This window comes from Cololabis saira, chromosome 13, assembly GCF_033807715.1.
Source record: "Cololabis saira isolate AMF1-May2022 chromosome 13, fColSai1.1, whole genome shotgun sequence".
In the NCBI taxonomy this organism is placed as follows: Eukaryota; Metazoa; Chordata; class Actinopteri; order Beloniformes; family Belonidae; genus Cololabis; species Cololabis saira.
The window spans coordinates 36759932-36778105 of record NC_084599.1 but is presented as its reverse complement, the minus strand read 5'-3'; the positions used below and the strand labels follow the sequence as shown (position 1 = coordinate 36778105).

Below are 18174 nucleotides of genomic sequence, written 5' to 3'. Positions count from 1 at the left end.
CGTAGTACAGGCCCCAGGACTTGGTTTTTAGCATTGATGAGTCTTTACAAATGAGGGATGAAACTCCATTATCTCAAAGGTGCACGATGGCCTCGAGGAAATTCTGGTGGACCGTTCGGCGCCTCAGAAGGGGGAAGCAGTGCTCTCCGCCGCCACCGTTAAAGGTGCAAGAGGGGAGCTGTTGACGGTGGAAGGAATACTTCGAGGATCTCCTCAATCTGACTGACATGCCTTCCACTGAGGAAGCAGAGAGTGGGGACTCGGGGATGTGCTCATCCATCACCCAAGCCGAGGTCACTGAGGTAGTTCGTAAGCTCCTCAGTGGCACCGGGGGTGGTTGAGATTCCCCTGAGTACCTCAAGTCTCTGGATGTCGTAGGGCTGTTTTGGTTGACACGCCTCTGCGACATTGCATGGAGGAAGGGGACAGTACCGCTGGAGTGGCAAACCGGGGTGGTGGTCCCTCTTTTTAAAAAGGGGGACCGGAGAGTGTGTTCTAACTATAGGGGGATCACACTTCTCAGCCTCCCCGGGAAAGTCTACGCCAGGGTACTGGAGAGGAGATTACGGCCGATAGTTGAACTTCGGATTCAGGAGGAACAATGCGGTTTTCATCCCGGTCGTGGAACACTGGACCAGCTCTACACCCTCCGCAGGGTGCTTGAGGGTTCATGGGAATTTGCCCAACCAGTCTACATGTGTTTTGTGGATCTGGAGAAGGCATTTGACCGTGTCCCTCATGCCATTCTGTGGGGGGTGCTGAGTGAGTATGGAGTCCGGGGCCCTCTATTACAGTTTTTTACGATTGTTTACACACTAAAATAAAAATTTCCACACAATTTGCGAAATTCTACTCCAAGGAGCAAAACATCTCCAAAGATTTGCACAACATTACACACAATGTCTGCTTCACCCTTTTTGCAAAACATTACACACAGTGATTTGTAAAACTCTACACACATTTTCACACCTTAGACACAGATAAGGATTGTGAGGTTACTTTCTTGTCATTACAAAGCCCCGGATTGCCAATGACCACACTCATGAACAAATTGGATAAACACATCCACCAGGTGTGGAAGCACACATGTGCTCATTTGAAAACGCAGCACTCAGGTGTGCTATAAAACTTAGGCAGCAGGTGAGTGGTCTTCAACAAAAATAGAAGGAGCTATAAGAAGAAGAAGAAGAAGAAGAAGAAGAGTGAGAATGAGAGGGGGAGCTCAAAGAGGAGATGAAGGAGGTAGAGGAAGAGGATAAGGAGGTAGAGGAGGAGGCCCAGGTAGAGGAAGAGGAGAAGGAGGTAGAGGAGGAGGCCCAGGTAGAGGAAGAGGAGAAGGAGGTAGAGGAGGAGGCCCAGGTAGAGGAAGAGGAGAAGAAGGACTTGAAGAGTTGATAGAACCTGAACAAAGAAGACGAGGACCAAATTTGACTCAAGAAATCTGTGCAACACTTATTGACCATGTCATCAACCATGGACTGACACTGATGGAAGCTGGACAAAGAGTTCAACCTAATCTCAGCAAAAAAATAATGTAAAAAAAAAAGAAATGTAATTGGACACAGGGCAATCACTAATGTGCCAGGGCAGCAAGGGGGTAACATCACCATTTGAGCTGCTATTTCACAAAATGGGGTCCTCCACCACCATGCAAATCTGGGACCCTATAATGCAAATCTAATACTTGTATTTCTTGACAGACTGCACGAGATTGTCACAGCATTAAACCAAGTGGACCAAATGCGGTACATTGTCGTTTGGGACAATGTCTCATTCCATCGGGCTGCTCTGGTCCAAAATTGGTTCCATGAGCACCCTGAATTTGAAGTCTTATACCTTCCCCCTTACTCCCCCTTCCTGAATCCAATAGAAGAGCCCTATGACCGTTTGCCCCTCATTCAGGCCATGGAGCAGGCCTGTGATGATATGGAAGCAGCTTCTGTGCAGGGGTGGATTCGTCACACGAGGTGATTCTTCCAACGGTGCCTTGCCAATGAAGACATAGCCTGTGATGTGGATGAAATCTTATGGCCTCATCCTGCCAGACGGAGAGATGATGAATAGTTACAGTATTCTTTTTGCTTTTGGAGTAGTTTTTCTTTTTTCAGAGTCAAAGTATATGTACTTCATGCAGTCATTTTTATTTGTTTACGGATTGTATTTGTTTCATTGATTTCATTGTTGGTTGATTACTGTAACTGATTATGGTAAGAAATACTGTAAGTATTGAAATAAATACTTGAAATATTCAGTGTGCGGCAATCAGTGTTGTGCAGTGCTTGGTAAGTTTATAGTAGGCCTATTTGTGTACATTTTCCCTATATCTCAAACTAATCATGAAGAATGTTGTGGGTTTGTCACTATTTTTTTTGACATCTATATTATCCCTTACATAACAATGTCTGGCAAATCTAGCACATGCTATTTCTTAAAATTAGTTTTTTTACAAATGTGTTTTTTATTTATCACAGCAGTGTGAAACTGGCTGCAATAGTATCTGATCATTGAGGACTGTGTTGGTTAAATGAAAACGAATAACATTTTCACAAATATGTGTATATGTTTTGACTGAAGTGTGTATGTTTTGACTGAAGTGTGTCATTTTGCAAACAATCTAGGACGTATACAAATTGAGTGTTGTGTTTGGATAATTGTGATTATATTTTGAAAAAAAGAACCCAGTTTTCAAAATAGCGTGTAAACAATTGAAAAAAACTGTAAGGGCTGTCCGGTCTCTATATGATCGGAGCAGGAGTTTGGTTCGCATTGCCGGCAGTAGATCAGACTTGTTCCCGGTGCATGTTGGACTCCGGCAGGGCTGCCCTTTGTCACCGGTCCTGTTCATAATTTTTATGGGGAGGATTTCTAGGCGCAGCCAGGGGCCGGAGGGGATCCGGTTTGGGAACCACAGGACAAATTGCTGATTGCATATTGCACAACAGCCTTTGGAGTATAGAAATGTGATTGACTGTGTGTTCTGTGTGAACAGCAAGAGAGGGAATTCAGGAAGAGTGTGCAGGATATTGGGAATTGTGTGTAGTGTTGTGAGAAATGTGTGGTATGGAATCGGAATTTGAGTCTAGAGCAGTACATGTGCTTGGAGTTCAGCAGGATTGGTTCAGCCACCTGAAACATGAGTTTCAGGTTGTGCACATTGTGTCTGATGTTCCAATAAATGTGTTTAAACAATTGTGAAAAACTGTAATAGACTGAATGCAGGTTTAATTGTCAGCTACCAGAAGACAAACGTCTGCAGTACCAACAAGCGTCCAGACGGCGGCGCTAACGGACCTCACTCATACTTCATCCTCGCCAGTCTCAGCGGTACGTTTACATGCACTAAGAGAAAGTATTTTTAAAACCCATGTTTACATCGACACAATTTAGTTTTCTCTTACTGTAATCAAAAGGCAATAAAAACTGTGAAAATCTTTTTGGCATTATTTTGTAAACCCCTGATCCCCCTGGCATGGTATATTATCTGATGTGACTATTCGGTTCATTGTTGAAGACCTTCAATTTTGCAAACTTTGCAAATTAGAACACTTGTATATTGAAATTCTACATTTGTGTAAACTGTGCATATGATAAAGAAAGTTTTGTGTGAAAAAACAAAAATAAAAATTAATAAAAAGCCTCAGTCTGTGATTGTATCACAGTGTTACTGCTCAAACAGAAAGCAACATATCTTACTTATGTCTTTATTTATTTTTACCATGAAAGTTGTTATTTATCTCTACATCATCTATCTATTAATCTGTTAACAATTCCATCCCTCTTTGTATTATCATTATTGTTCGTTCTTTCACATTTGTCCTGGTGAAAGCTGCCACGGTTACTTTTCAAGCGTAGATACATTTTTTTTACGAATAACTTAAGGTGCAGACAGTGGGGTTTTGGTTGTTGCTTTATAGACCAAGTTTTCTGTTGATGCCTACTTTTTTAGATTTTGCTGAGATTACCAGTCAGGCCCGGGTCTACGAAGGTGCAAAAGCATGCATTGCACCCTCAGTTTATGTGTTTGCATGCTCAGTTGAAAAGACGAAAAGAAAACTGACAAATGCGCGCGCGTCAGCCTGATTTATGGTTCCATGTTAAATCGCCGGCGTAGCCTACGGCGTAAGCTCTGCGTTGGTGCAACGCGGAACCATAAACCAGCCAGTGTCCGTCACTCATCTGCTTCCAGCAGTTTCCTGCACCAGCAAGACGCTGCTCTCTGCTGCTCCGTTAACACAAAGTAACGATGGATATTCGGAAGTGGTTCAAGCACAACGGGCAAGGCAAAGCAAGTTTACAGGACTGTCTCAGAAAATTAGAATATTGTGATAAAGTTCTTTATTTTCTGTAATGCAATTTTTTAAAAAAGTCATTCATTCTGGATTCATTACAAATCAACTGAAATATTGCAAGCCTTTTATTATTTTGATATTGCTGATTATGGTTTACAGTTTAAGATTAAGATTCCCAGAATATTCAAATTTTTTGAGATAGGATATTTGAGTTTTCTTAAGCTGTAAGCCATGATCAGCAATATTAAAATAATAAAAGGCTTGCAATATTTCAGTTGATTTGTAATGAATACAGAATGTATGACATTTTTGCATTACAGAAAATAAAGGACTTTATCACAATATTCTAATTTTCTGAGACAGTCCTGTATATTTATGGTTAAATTTATTTTTGTTGCTATGTTTTATTTTCTGTTGCTAGATTGTCTGATGGGTGAGGTAATCCAGACTAAACGTAGCATTTTCTTTGTTCTGCAGCAATGTGCACCCCCTCTGATCTGAAATGCACCCCTAGTCATCATTTTCTAGAACCGGCCCTGTTACCAGTTAACACTTTCTCTTTACTAATTTGCTGTTGTGGTGGGTGGGTTGAGTCAAAGTGCGTGCCAGCCATTGGTGCACGATCAGTTTCATTTCTGCTCATAGTGAAGTCTACATCGAAAGTCAACTCAGTTACATCTCTGCTCTCGTCCAACACATGCCAGGTAAAAGACTGAGGTAAGACTAAAATTGTTAAGTCTCAGGGACGAACTATATATATATATATATATATATATATATATATATATATATATATATATATATATATATATATATATATATATATATATATATATATATATATATCCGCTTCTCTTCTTGCCTTAGTAAATCTGGACTCTTCCACAATCCTGTCTTCTTAGTCTACTCCCTATTGAAGTATTTTTTTATTCTGTCCACTGATTAGTAGTTTTCTTCATGCTACACAGTTGTTTAGTCCCAATCCCCATGAGTTCCTTTTGCGTTTTGCATGTGCTCTTGCATTTATTATTAAACTTAGCCATGAGTTCTGCTGTTGTTTCACCATTTGATTTGACCAAACAGTACAATTTCACAATAATCGGTGCGCAGGGGGTGAAAGTAACGCCGGATCGGCCCGGAACGGGGATCCGGAAAGAAATGTAGACCCGGATCGCACAGGAACGCGTTTTGAGCAGAGTGGGAGGAGAGAAAAAAGAGAGGAAAGGACAGATGATCCACCCGTGTTATTCCACCGCAGTGAAGTTAGTTTTACGTTGGATATTCGACAGACATTCGTCAGGGCGGCTCTGAGCTGCTCCAACATTTCAAATGCGCACGTATTACGGACTTTACGGTAAACACAGGCACACAGAAAAGGGCTGAAGCGTGTCCTGACTTCATGTTTTCAAGATGAAATGTGAGATATAAGTATAGATACTGTGTTTAGAGTTGATTAGGAGTTAAGAAGCTATATATATTAAATATCAAAATGTATAAAAAATGACAAACAGATTTTAAAGGTATTGTGACATCATTTTTAACATGCTTTTAACACTATTAAAAGTCTTGGCCAACATCCCTCAAATGTGTCTAAAAGAGTGTAACAAGAAAAACTTTACTCTAGTTCTCTTTTCCTGGCTTTTTATTACAGTGTTTTTTTGCGCCGTGAAAAATGCTTCCTTTCCCCCCTTTCCTGTCAATCATTGCTCCGCTCCTCCTCCAAACCTCCTCCTCCTCCAGCCATACGCTCACAGCGGCGTCGGAGCGACAGGCGAAGCATGCACGGAAAAGCAGGAGGGCGAACCACAGCAAACAATCATAAAAATAAAGGCATGTAAATAAAGTGTCCCCTTATCTTAAGTCCAGTCAGTGGCCGCAGGTCTTCTTAGCAGTTTTCCTCCGCTGATGAGAACAGAAGAGGCTGTAAACAGCTCCGTGTTAAGCCTGATTTATGGTTCCGCGTTAAATCGACGCAGCGCATACGCCGTAGGGTTCAGCGTACGTTGCGCGTCGCCGCGTAACCCTTCGCCGTAGGTTCTGCGTCGGTGTAACGCGGAACCATAAATCAGCCTTTATGGTGCACTGGAGAGGAGAGGAGGCAGGGAGCTGGGTGGAGGGGGCGGTGATTTAGCGGGCCGTTACGTAACGGCCCGCCAGCAAACCAGGTGCGCCGTTTTTGCACAGTTATGCGGAAAATCCCAGAAAGCACACAATACACTGAATGTTAAAAGTTCGTTGTTTTTTGGGTGTAATTGATGTCAAGACACCCAACAAAACACAAAAAATCAAGAAAAATGTGTTTTTCATGTCACAATCCCTTTAAATATAAAATCAGAGGGCGTATCTCTTGCAGCCAGAGTACCGTAATACTAGTATGATCCAACACTGAATTGAGTCAATAGATCACATGACCTGGGAGCTATTGAGCTAAAATGCTTCCATCTAGCCTGCCCCTCTTTTCATCTTCTGAAACTGAAAAAAATATCTGAAACTGAAATAAAAAGATCTGAAACTGAAAAAAAGATCTGATACTGAAAAAAAAATCAAACTGTAAAAAAACAAGTTCATGATCAAAACTTGAATTTTCAGGTTCAAATTTTATTTTCAAATTAGCAAAACTTTTGGCCTTGATTTGGCTCCATACACCTAGTGATGACTACTCTGGCATGATACATTAGATCAAGAGCTTTCCATAACAGTTGGTGTCATGTCTATAGTCCCTTTTATTGCGGAATTATAAGCCTTTAAAGGGAACCCTGCATATTAAGACATGTAGGTCTTAAAAGATAAATGTTGGTATCAATTATAACAATGTGATATAAAAAACCTTGTTGATGTCTTCGTTTTTATAAAATTTGAAAATATAATTTAACATGTAGGTCGCCATTGTTTTTTACATTCTGGGTAGTAACGTCACACGGTGGCTCCTGCTAACCCCCGTCCACTGTTCTGACACCCAGAAACAGATGAAAACACAGCTAAACAGGTGACGGCGCACCAGAAACACAGAGGAAAACACAGCTGAACATTAAGGTGACGGCGCACCTACAAAAAAGTAAAATAAAATTAAAAAAAAGTGCAGCCCCATACAGCATGAACTATAAAAACACCATAAAACTCAGATAGACTAACAGACCACACGTTTCAACTAGCAGATAACCGATGCTACAATAAAAACCCCAGCCAGATCTGGCGTCATTAAATTAAATAAAAATGTTCTTGCCTATTTGAAGCGAAGTCTGCGCCTCCTGTTTCGTCAAAGTCCCAGGCCAGTCCCCTCAGCCTCTGGTCTGTCATCACCCAGCACCGAGGCCGGTTTTAGGGGGGGGGGAGGGGGGGGGCTATGCCCACTCAAACGTGCATATTGCCCACCGGCGTCTCCATCCCAGCGGCGGTAGCGAGAGCAGAGAGCGGAGAGCGGAGAGCGGGTGGCGGAGCGCTGCGGGCTGTAGAGCCCCGGCTACGCAGGCTACGGCGTAGCCTACGCCGTCTACGCCGTAGGCTACGCCGTCTACGCAGGAGCCTAATGCACTGGTAAGATGCGCACAACATTGATCATTTTTGCAGATCTCCCGTGCATCACAGAACTTTGATCCAGTTTGCCTGAACCGAGAGTCTTATGGGCTCCCTCGTCAGCCTCCACGGCCGGGAGATGCTGCTCAACTATGTTTTAGATACCTGTCCCAGTTAAACTAATGGGGCTTATCTTCCCAGAGCCACCGTCGTACGTCATCGCCCCCAGAATACATTGCGCAGGTAAAACATGGCGCCTCCCGCAGGTCAAAATATGTAATAAACATTGTAGATTTTTAAAGCAATTAGATTATTTTATGTGTTTCTAACAACATATTTTAGTATAAGAGAACAATTGTGGCTAATTAGGGACTACATGTCTTAATATGCAGGGTTCCCTTTAAAAATACATCAAGGTCATGGTTCAATGGTCATTATTTCAAAGCAGGAGGCATGTATGAGCTTAATTCTGATTTATGTTAATATACAGGTCAAGGCCTTTCCAAAAATATATTTGGTTTTGTCATAGGATTAAGTTTCATTTTTACCCCTGTTGGGTCGGATCGTCTGTCAGGTAAAGGTTTCTGACCCTTATAGCTCCAGCCTGAATAAAAATATATATATTTTTTTGTATTATTCTTTGGTGGGACTAATCTTTCAATATATTGATGTTTTTCCTAATTACAGTCATACATTGTGATTTGGGCTAGAATATACCTTATTTTACCAACCCAGTCTCACATAAAAATGTGTCCTGCCTACGTTGGTCCAAAGTGCAAAAATGTAGAGGGGTTACAATAATAGCCCTTGAATTGTTACATTGTTAAATTTTTCTGCCTATTCGTTTTACGTCCAAGTCACGTGACTTTCAAGATTCTGGCCGTGACACCAAAAAACATGGTGGTTATTTCTCATTTTTTAGTGAAAAAAATCTATATTTTGAGCTAGTTTCTGCATAAAAATGCGTTGTAACAATGTAACAATTCAAGGGCTATTATGTAACCTCTCTACGTTTTTGCACTTTGGACCAACGTAGGCAGGGTACGTTTTAATGTGAGACTGGGTTGAAATACACCAGATTTAGCATGAGCCTTTTAATTTATGTAGGCTATTAGCTAGATCTGTGCAGCTCTCATCCAGAACATTACATGTCTATACCTTGAAAATAGCCTTTTTACAGTTAGGCTTACTCTGAATTAGGTAAACAAGACTAGTTTTAGTATGCTTATAAATTATAGCAAGGATGTGGATAAAGCATATGATGAATTTATACGAATTTTTAAATTATTATATGATAAAAATTGCCCAACTGAACTAATTAACAGGAATCTTAAATATAATAACAATCAATGGATCACAAAAGGCTTACAAAATGCCTGTAAGAAGAAAAACCTATTATATAGAGAATATATAAAAACGGATATATATAAAACGGAGAAAGAGAGAAGCGGAAGATAAATATAAGAAATATAAAAATAAATGAACTAATATTATGATAACATGTAAAAAAGAATACTATGACAAAATATTAGAGAATAATAAAAATAGCACTAAAGGGATATGGAAAATATTAAATACGATAGTTAAAAACAACCCTAGACATAAAGAGTATCCGCAGGACTTTATTGAAAAAGAAAAAAAGATAAATAATATGGATGAAGTAGTAAACAAATGTAATAATTTTTTTGCAAAAGTTAGACCAAACCTTGCAGCAGAAATACCCGATACATTACCAGCAAACACATCCGAGACTCTTGTAGACAGTAATCCCAGTTCAATGTTTTTAAAACCCATAGAAGAGAAAGAAATTATTGATACTGTCAATAAATGTAAAAATAAAACATTGATGGACTCAGAGGAAATCAACATGAAGATAGTGAAATAGAAAGAGTTAAGAAAATAAAATTATTGGGTGTGATCATTGAAGAAAAGATTAGCTGGAAATCTCACATCAAACATGTTCAAACCAAACTGTCAAAAAGTATCTCGGGTTTTAGCAAAGGCAAAACATTTCTTGAACTATAAATCACTACTCATCCTATACAACGCACTGGTTTTAACCTAATTAAATTACTGTTTGGAGGTCTGGGGGAACACATACAGAAGCTCACTCCATCCCTTGTGCATACTGCAGAAAAGAGCAATGAGAATTATACACAACGCAGGTTACCGGGATCACACTAATCAATTATTTTTACAATCCAAATTACTAAAATTTCTGGATCTTGTCAGTTTCAATTCAGCACAAGTAATGTTCAAAGCAAAGAATAATTCATTACCAGGGGCATATATAGGGGGTATTTGAAAGAGAGGGAGGCTACAACCTCAGGGGTCAGTTTAATTTTAAAGTTGTCAACAGACACTGAAGAGTTTCTGCATGTCGACCTATGGAGTGAAACTGTGGAACAGCCTGAGCTTGGAGCTAAATCAAAGTCAAAACATATCACTGTGGCCGGGTGGAGAGGTTGACGGGACACGCACCTGTGTCCCATCCACCTGAGTGGCTGCCACGCCTCCACCCGGCCTGCCTTTATAACGCAGAGCTGGAGAGCAGAAAAAGGTCGGAGGAGCTGCTGTCAGGCAGAGGTGCTTATGCACTGTGTGTGGGTGATTTGGGTGTTTGAATTGAATAAAACAGGGTTCTGCACAAGCTTCGTGTCTCTCCATCCTTCGGGCGGGCCCCCGTGGCACGCACCCTGCCACATCTGGCGCCCCAACGTGGGGCCTTCGAAGGTGGACGAGAGAGGCATGGAGCGGGCCCTGGACGCGCTCGCCCAGGCCATGGCGGGCATGACGGCCATGTTCCGCGACCAGGGAGAGCGGCAGCTGGCCGCGATGGAGGCGCTCATGGCCGCGGGGAGACCCACCCCGGCGCCAGCAGTGCGGGAGGAGATGCCAGCGCCGCAGCTCAGCGGCCGGGAGGCAGGAGCTGCGGGCCGCCAGGCGACGGCTCCCGAGACGGCGGGACCGACGGAGCGACCCATCCCTGCACCCCGTCTGAGGTTCGCCGCGGCAGCGCTGGTGGCGGAGCTTAGGGGCCGCGAGGCAGAAGCTGCGGGCCACCAGACGACGGCTCCTGGGATGGAGTCAGCGGCGGAGACGGAGGAGGACAGAAGCGGAGCAGAGGAGAGAGCAGCTCGGCTGACAATCCTCTGGAGTAACCGTGGTGTTGGTGCACGGCAAAACACAATAAAAAGTCCTGAACAGATCCCGGTGTCTGCTGTCTCTGTGACCCCGTAGCACACGCCGTGTTACAATCACAATTTAAAAAAAGATACAAAGAAACATTCTATTCAAAATACAGATGCGAATAAACATGTAGATATGAACATTTATTAATATATGTAGATATATAGATGTATATTAAGGATATAGATGTTATATGTAGGTATGGATATATTGAGTTGTATTATATGCACAGTATTTGTGTATCTATATCTCTAATATATACTGATTTATAGTTATATGTAGATATGTCGATATATAGATTTATAGTAATGTTTATGTATATAATTGGAGGTGAATATATGAACCATTGTATATATGTATTATTTAAGTATATTGTTATACCATTGCTGTCTATTGTTCTCTATTATATTGTAGTATTATAGTAAAGTAATGATAATGTAATACTATGCATTATAATTACTTCTATTAGTACTACATACATACATAGGAGCACAACTTAATGCTGGGCGTTTGTTTTGTTTTCTTTTGTTTGCCTTGATTTGCTTTGATTTTGACTATATTTATATATACATATAATTGAGTATTATATCACTGGATTGAACAGTTATTGAAACTCGCCTTGTTATATGTAAGAATGTTAGATGTAAGAATGTATGCAAGATTCAGGGGTAGGACTCGATAAGTGGATACTTCATTCCTACTCCGTTTCGAGCATGTTGGTGGATCCGTGGACTATTATTATATGAAGTGCTTTTTTTATCATGCATGTTCGAAATAAAATCTTCAAATCAAAGTAGTTGTTTATGTAGTTTTAACGGTTATTTAATTGATCATTTCATATGTAATTCAAAATGTCTTCATCTTGCAGGTCTTAAGATTGAGAACAAATCAGAGGAAGAAGGTTGCTATACTTTCCTGAAGCTCAACCTACCAGGCCACATGTCCACTCCTAACCCCCAACTATCCAGCAGCCAGCAGAGAATCATCTGCTCTCATCTAGGAGGTGTCAGGCTCAATCTGCTCTACAAGGCCAGCGTCCACGGTTTCACTGCAGCAGCTTTCCACCAGCAATGTGACAACCTGGCTCCCACCGTGTCAGTGGGTTACAATGCCTCAGGTTACGTGTTTGGAGGCTACACGAGACGACCTTTCTGCCAGTCTGGAGCGTACGTGAATGATGATCAGGCCTTCCTCTTCACTTTCAGTGGAGCAAAGCTCTGCACGTTTCCACCTTCTAATTCTGCACGTGCAGTAAAAATGGATAGTTTTTCTGGTCCTTATTTTGGAGGATCTTTGGTTCTTCTTGATGAAAGCAAACCTATAGTGTACAGCAATCCAGGAGGTTATTATCCATTCAATCCTGTGAAAATGCATGGCAACGACCTGGACCTGACTGAGTGTGAAGTCTACCAGCTGGAGGGTACGTTCCCTGTACATATAAACATTTTCACTAGTCTGATATATTTAATTTGACATCTTTCCATCCCTTAAAATATAGTTTTGATTTTAATATCATAAAATGACAATGCTCAGCTTTTTGTAAGTCATGAAAATTTTCCAAAAGACCAATGTCATGTTTATTATTTTTTTATTTTAAATTAGATAAGAATACAAAAATAATGTATTCATTATTTTTCTACTCCAACAGAGACCACTGAACTCAAGAAACCATGGAGGACTGTATTCTGGGAATCTAAGTAAGATGGATGAAGACATTCTTCTCCTCCTCAAGAACGTGCTACACACTTATCTTTCTTAACTATTTAAAGTTTGACTTTTTTGTTAGACTTTTAGAAGAATGTAGGAGAGACAAAAAAATAGCTCTTATGTTTTTTGTATCTGTATACAGGAAGAGGACGGAGCTGATGGAGAGCATTAAAACCTACGAACCAACTACTAGCTCCGTGTCTCATGCTCAGATTTTACTTATTGGACCGGTTGGAGCCGGAAAGTCCAGCTTTTCTAATTCCGTCAAATCTGTATTCAGAGGCTACGTCACCAACCAGGCAATATGTGGCTCTTGTACCACCCACCTGAAAGCACAGGTATGTGACCGCCTCCTAGATTGTGTTGTGATTGAACCTGATCACCCCAAATCTGTTGATCGAGCTGGAAAAGTTATAGGAGAACAGAAGACTCAGAATTAAGTATCATTCGCCTCTGCAGAGTGAGAAGTCAGCCGAAACAAGCTCCGCAGCTTGTTCTGTCATGCCCTGCTGAGTTCTGTTCACTTCGTGGCAAGGACTAGGTTTTATTCAGTTTTCAAGGTCATGAGGATGAAACCTGTTATCTCTGTCTGGTACATCATGTTCTTTTCAGTGATTCAGAGTAAACAGAGAAAGCTTGGCACATACACACATTCAGTTCATCAGCACATTCAGTTTAGTTATGAATTATTTTATTCAACAATTTCAACATTAAATCATTTCCCCTTCATTACTGTCCCTCAATCCATCCACTGGTTTCTGCTCATCTCGAACTGGGTTGCAGGGGCAGCAGCCCAAGATATGGAGCGCTGCCTCATTCACAATTAAATATAAAAATATAGACTATAGAATATAATTTATCTCTTGCGGGAAATTCTTGCTCCAGTGCACAAATTACAAAGCTAAATATTAAATATAACAAGAGTCAAACTCTCCATCCATCCATCCATTATCTATTCCCGCTTTATCCTTTGCTCACACTCACACCTACAGACAATTTAGAATCATCAATTAACCTACTACGCTGTTTTTGGACTGTGGGAGGAAACCGGAGTACCCAGAGGAAACCCACGCAAGCACGGGGAGAACATGCAAACTCCACACAGAAAGACCCTGCCGGGAGTCGAACCGGGGACCTTCTTGCTGTGAGGCAACAGTGCCAACCACCAAGCCACCGTGCTGCCCAGTCACAAACTAAAATGACCCAAATGACCCCCCAAATAATGCACAAGATAAAAAATAAGCATAAAATAAAATATGTCAGGGTTGGACATTTCCTGTTTTATTTTGAAGTCCATTTCTTTGTGTTTGAGTTCTTGTTTAACCTTCCTGTTCCCCATCTGCCTTGATTGTCTGCACCTGTGTCTCATTAACCCTTGTGTATAACTAGTCTTGTCTATCCCTGCTCCCTGCTGGTCCGTACTTGTTTCTTTATTTTTAAAATGCGCTTCTGCAGAAGGGGAAGCAAAGTCGGAGCTTGCAGAGCAACACATGCTCTCTATGAATGCTCCTGACGAAATGCTTCGGTAGTTCCTTTTTTGCATTAGCTTTTTATTGAGGATTTTTAGACAGATCTGACCGTCTGTACAGAGTGTGTGTGGGAGGACAGACAACAGGGGTAGGGGTGAATCATAACATTTTTAGTTAAAGAGGAACTGAGAATTTCCATGTCTGGTGGACAGAAGCTTAAAGTTTTAAAAGGACAATGAGTCCCAAACAAAAACGGGAAGTATTGAACAGCTGCATTAGGCTAACCTTTAGTTAAAGGGATTGTGACATGAAAAACACATTTTTCTTGATTTTTTGTGTTTTGTTGGGTGTCTTGACATCGATTACACCCAAAAAAACGGAACTTTTAACATTCAGTGTATTGTGTGCTTTCTGGGAGTTTCCACATAATTATGCAAAAACGGCGCATCTGGTTGGGTGGCGGACCTATACATATAGGTCCGCTAAATCACCGCCCCCTCCACCCAGCTCCCTGCCCATCACCTATCCTCTCTCCGCCCACAAGACAAATCCCCCGAGCACTGAGCCGCGGGCTGGAGGGAGAGAGACGTCTAAGTCTCTCCTCTCCACCCGCGCTCTCCTTTTTTTTCGCCTACGACCTCAGATCAGACGAGACAACCCGCTGAATTTAAGCATATTACTAAGCGGAGGAAAAGAAACTAACAAGGATTCCCTCAGCGGCGAGGGAAGAGCTCAGCGCCGAATCCCCGTCCGAGCGGCGGGCGTGGGAAATGTGGCGTACGGAAGACCGCTTGCCCGGTGTCGGTCGGGGTCCTGAGTCCTTCTGATCGAGGCTCAGCCCGTGGACGGTGTGCAAGACAAAATCACATACCATTGATCCACTGTCGGCTGTGTGCGGGGAGTTTGGGGGAGAGGAGTAGTGGAAGATGGGGGGTGGTAGGGGGGGGGGGGGGGGGGGGGGGGGGGTGGGTTGGGAGGAGGAGCGGGGCAATGATTGACAGGAAAGGGGGAAAAGGACGCATTTTTCAATGCGCAAAAAACACCGTCATAAAAAAGCCAAGCATGGAGTACTGGAGTGAAGTTTTTCTTGTTACACCCTTTTAGACACATTTGAGGGATATTGGCCAAGACTTTTAATCAAAAGCCAACAGGAGCCTGATTCACGCTTCCTGGGAACACGCCTGGCTCTAGGTGGCACCAAGAGCTGTCAGGCTAAATACAGGCAGGAATGGAGACGATGTCGGCAGTGGCGACAAATCCCTCCCGTCCTTGTTCGCGAGGTGGTTCTGGGCGCACCTCACCATGCCCCTCTTCCACTGGTGGTCCCGGATGCACCTCGCCATGTTCTTGTTCCTGAGGAGGTTCTGGATGCACCTTAGCCTGCCCCCGTTTCTCTGCCTGCGCCGCAGCCGACACCCAGGCCCCTGCCAAGGACCCGGTGTCCCCCTCAGCCACCCGTTCTTTATACTTTTCGTTGAGCTGCAGATGGTTCTGCTCACCCCATGTGTTAGCCACAGGTATAAAGGTGGTTACGTCACGTTTGTTTGACAGGTGTTTGACCCGGAAGGGCAGAAGGTTTTTGACCGCTGTGGCGCTAACTACAAACGTTTTTGCTTTGTCTGATCAACTTTCATGAAATTGCAATAAATTCATCTTTAATTGCATCAGAAGAAAAGCGTCCTGGCTCATCCGTCACTGCCGGGGAACGAGGGCAGCAGTAGCCAAAAGCGCATCGACCAGGTTACTCTAGGTCAAACATTCTCAGTAGCTAAAAGCATAAGGCATAGCTCCTTCAATAACACCCCTGTCACAGTCTCCTTACCCTTGCTGCGATGGACCAGCGCCACTGAATAATTACTGCAATTGTTATGAAACAGATCCAACTGCACCGGCCTGCAGTCAGCATAAATGGAGTTGGTAAAAGTGGTCGTGGAAATGGGTTCTCGGTAGTCAAATATGAAACATCCATAAGAGCTCTGCCCAAAATGTTGCCACCGGGGAAAACCCCAAGGTACAGACTCTCAGCTGGGTCCCACTCCAGCCCAATACCTCTCACCCTGGGCCGCTCCAGAGTGGAACAAGGTCCAGCCCCTCTCAAGGAGATTAGCTCAGTACCTGCGCTGACGTGAGCCCGACTATATCTAGCTGGTACCTCTCAACCTCACCCACATGTTTAGGCTTCCTCCACCCCACAGCAGTGACAGCCCATGTAGAGACAGTTGTGGAAGCAGAGGATCAGCACACCAAGGCCCTCACCTTTGGGTGCTGCCCATAATGACCTGCAAGTTTGGTTCTCACAGGAGGGTATTATTGTGTTTTTGTTTTTTTAAATCTTCTGACTTTGTGTCCAATAGTTTCACGGCAACTCTGTGTGGGCTGAACAAGGAAGAAATCTTCTGCCAATCATCCTGCGTGACACCATGGGACTGGAGGAAAGTACAGGGGCGGGGCTTGATGTAGACGACATCAGCAGCATCATTCTCCAAGATCATCGGCCTGCCCAGGTACACTGCTTGATTACATCCTGGTGGGTTTTGGCTGGAACATGGACGTAGCTGTGCTTAACTGAAACTGTTGATCTCTTTCTCCTCAAACATGGACTCAGTTAAAACCCTCTGCTCCTCTGTACTCGGAGGCTCAATGCTATCACAAGTCTCCAGATCACAAAGACAAGATTCACTGTGTGGTTTACGTCATCGATTCCTGCAAGATCTCCATCATGACCCCACAGCTGCAGGAGAAGATGGTTGCCATCCGCAAGAAGGTCAACTTGATGGGTCAGTAGAATTGATTCCTGCTTCATGTTTTATTCCCTTTTTTAATAAAGTTATTTAGATTTTAGAAATATAAATAAAATATTAAATCCAAATGTGTTTTTTGTTTCAAGGGATTCCTCAGCTGGTGCTGCTCACCAAAATAGACGAAGCCTGCCCTTTGGTGAAGGAGGATTTAAGAAACGTCTACAAAAGTGGCTACATCAAAGATCTGGTGAGGATAATAAAAGTTTCTCAAGTAAAATACTTGCACTTTTAGTCCTGATAACCCTCGTTTTTTTATGGTGTATTGTGATCCAGATGGAGGAGGTCAGTTCTCGGCTCGGCATGCCGATGTCCTGCGTTGTACCAGTGAAGAACTACATCGAAGAGTTGGAGCTGGACATGAACTGAGACATCCTGCTGCTCAGCGCCATCATACAGATGCTTCGATTTATTAATGACTACTTTTATGAGGTTACATTTAAAGAGTAGGGGATCTGTGATAACACTTCCCTTAGAAACATCGCAGAGAAGCAGTTTCAGGAGAAACACATTGAATATCACATGTCCACTTCTCACTATGTTCATGTTCCAACATTGCATATGTCTTCCTTTACCATATAATCACATCATAAATGTCAAATTGTTAATTGTTTATATCATTACCATACTGCAGTCATCAGAACTGATCAACATTTCAGAGTATTGATCACTTTTATATTTCCTTAATTATGCTTCAACAAAAACGTCAGGCCAAAATCCTTCTTGTGTGCGGACAAAATGTTTTTTTTTGTGTGTGTCATAAAATCAAGCCGTTTTATCTTATATTTGAAAACATCTGCTGCTCACCTTAATTACAGTTTCTCTTGCTGAAAATAAAGTGCACCTTTGCTGCTATGAAGATGGAGCTTTCTGAGCTTTATTTACTTATCTGGGTAGAGACATGATAAAACAACAATAATAATAATAATAATAATAAAACTGCTAGCGGCAAAAATCCTGCCCTGGCACTGATGGATACTGTCCCCCTGATGCCAGCATAGTCCGGGTTGTGCAAAAATTTTTGGGTTTTTCTGGTCAGATCGGGTGTCTATATGTGCAATTTTAACTCTCCAATTAGCAAAATACTGGATACCTTCCCCATCCTCATCATCATCTCGGCGTGCCTCGACGCGGGGCCCCGCGGCTGCTTGAGACCCGGTCGGATCGGTGATTTTTGTAACATTTATCAAACAAGCCTTTCAGAGAGGC

General features: G+C 42.5%; 1 protein-coding gene across 1 annotated transcript; it reads left to right on the top strand.

The window, feature by feature from the left end:
• Positions 1-4938: 4938 nt before the first annotated feature.
• LOC133457889 (interferon-induced protein 44-like) lies at positions 4939-17803 on the top strand. Its single transcript, XM_061737262.1, has 8 exons — positions 4939-5006; positions 11860-12411; positions 12640-12688; positions 12841-13036; positions 16522-16671; positions 16773-16944; positions 17055-17155; positions 17242-17803. Exons 2-8 carry the CDS (start codon positions 11931-11933, stop codon positions 17332-17334), a joined length of 1242 nt encoding a protein of 413 aa, XP_061593246.1. The 5' UTR covers positions 4939-5006; positions 11860-11930; the 3' UTR covers positions 17335-17803.
• The last annotated feature ends 371 nt before the right edge of the window (positions 17804-18174 follow it).

Excerpts from the sequence above, each read along its gene's own strand:
- LOC133457889 (XM_061737262.1), top strand. The coding sequence starts at position 11,931 with ATGTCCACTCCTAACCCCCAACTATCCAGCAGCCAGCAGAGAATCATC. Across the intron at positions 12,412-12,639 it reads TGAAGTCTACCAGCTGGAGG|AGACCACTGAACTCAAGAAA; the intron begins GTACGTTCCCTG and ends CTACTCCAACAG. Across the intron at positions 12,689-12,840 it reads ACTGTATTCTGGGAATCTAA|GAAGAGGACGGAGCTGATGG; the intron begins GTAAGATGGATG and ends ATCTGTATACAG.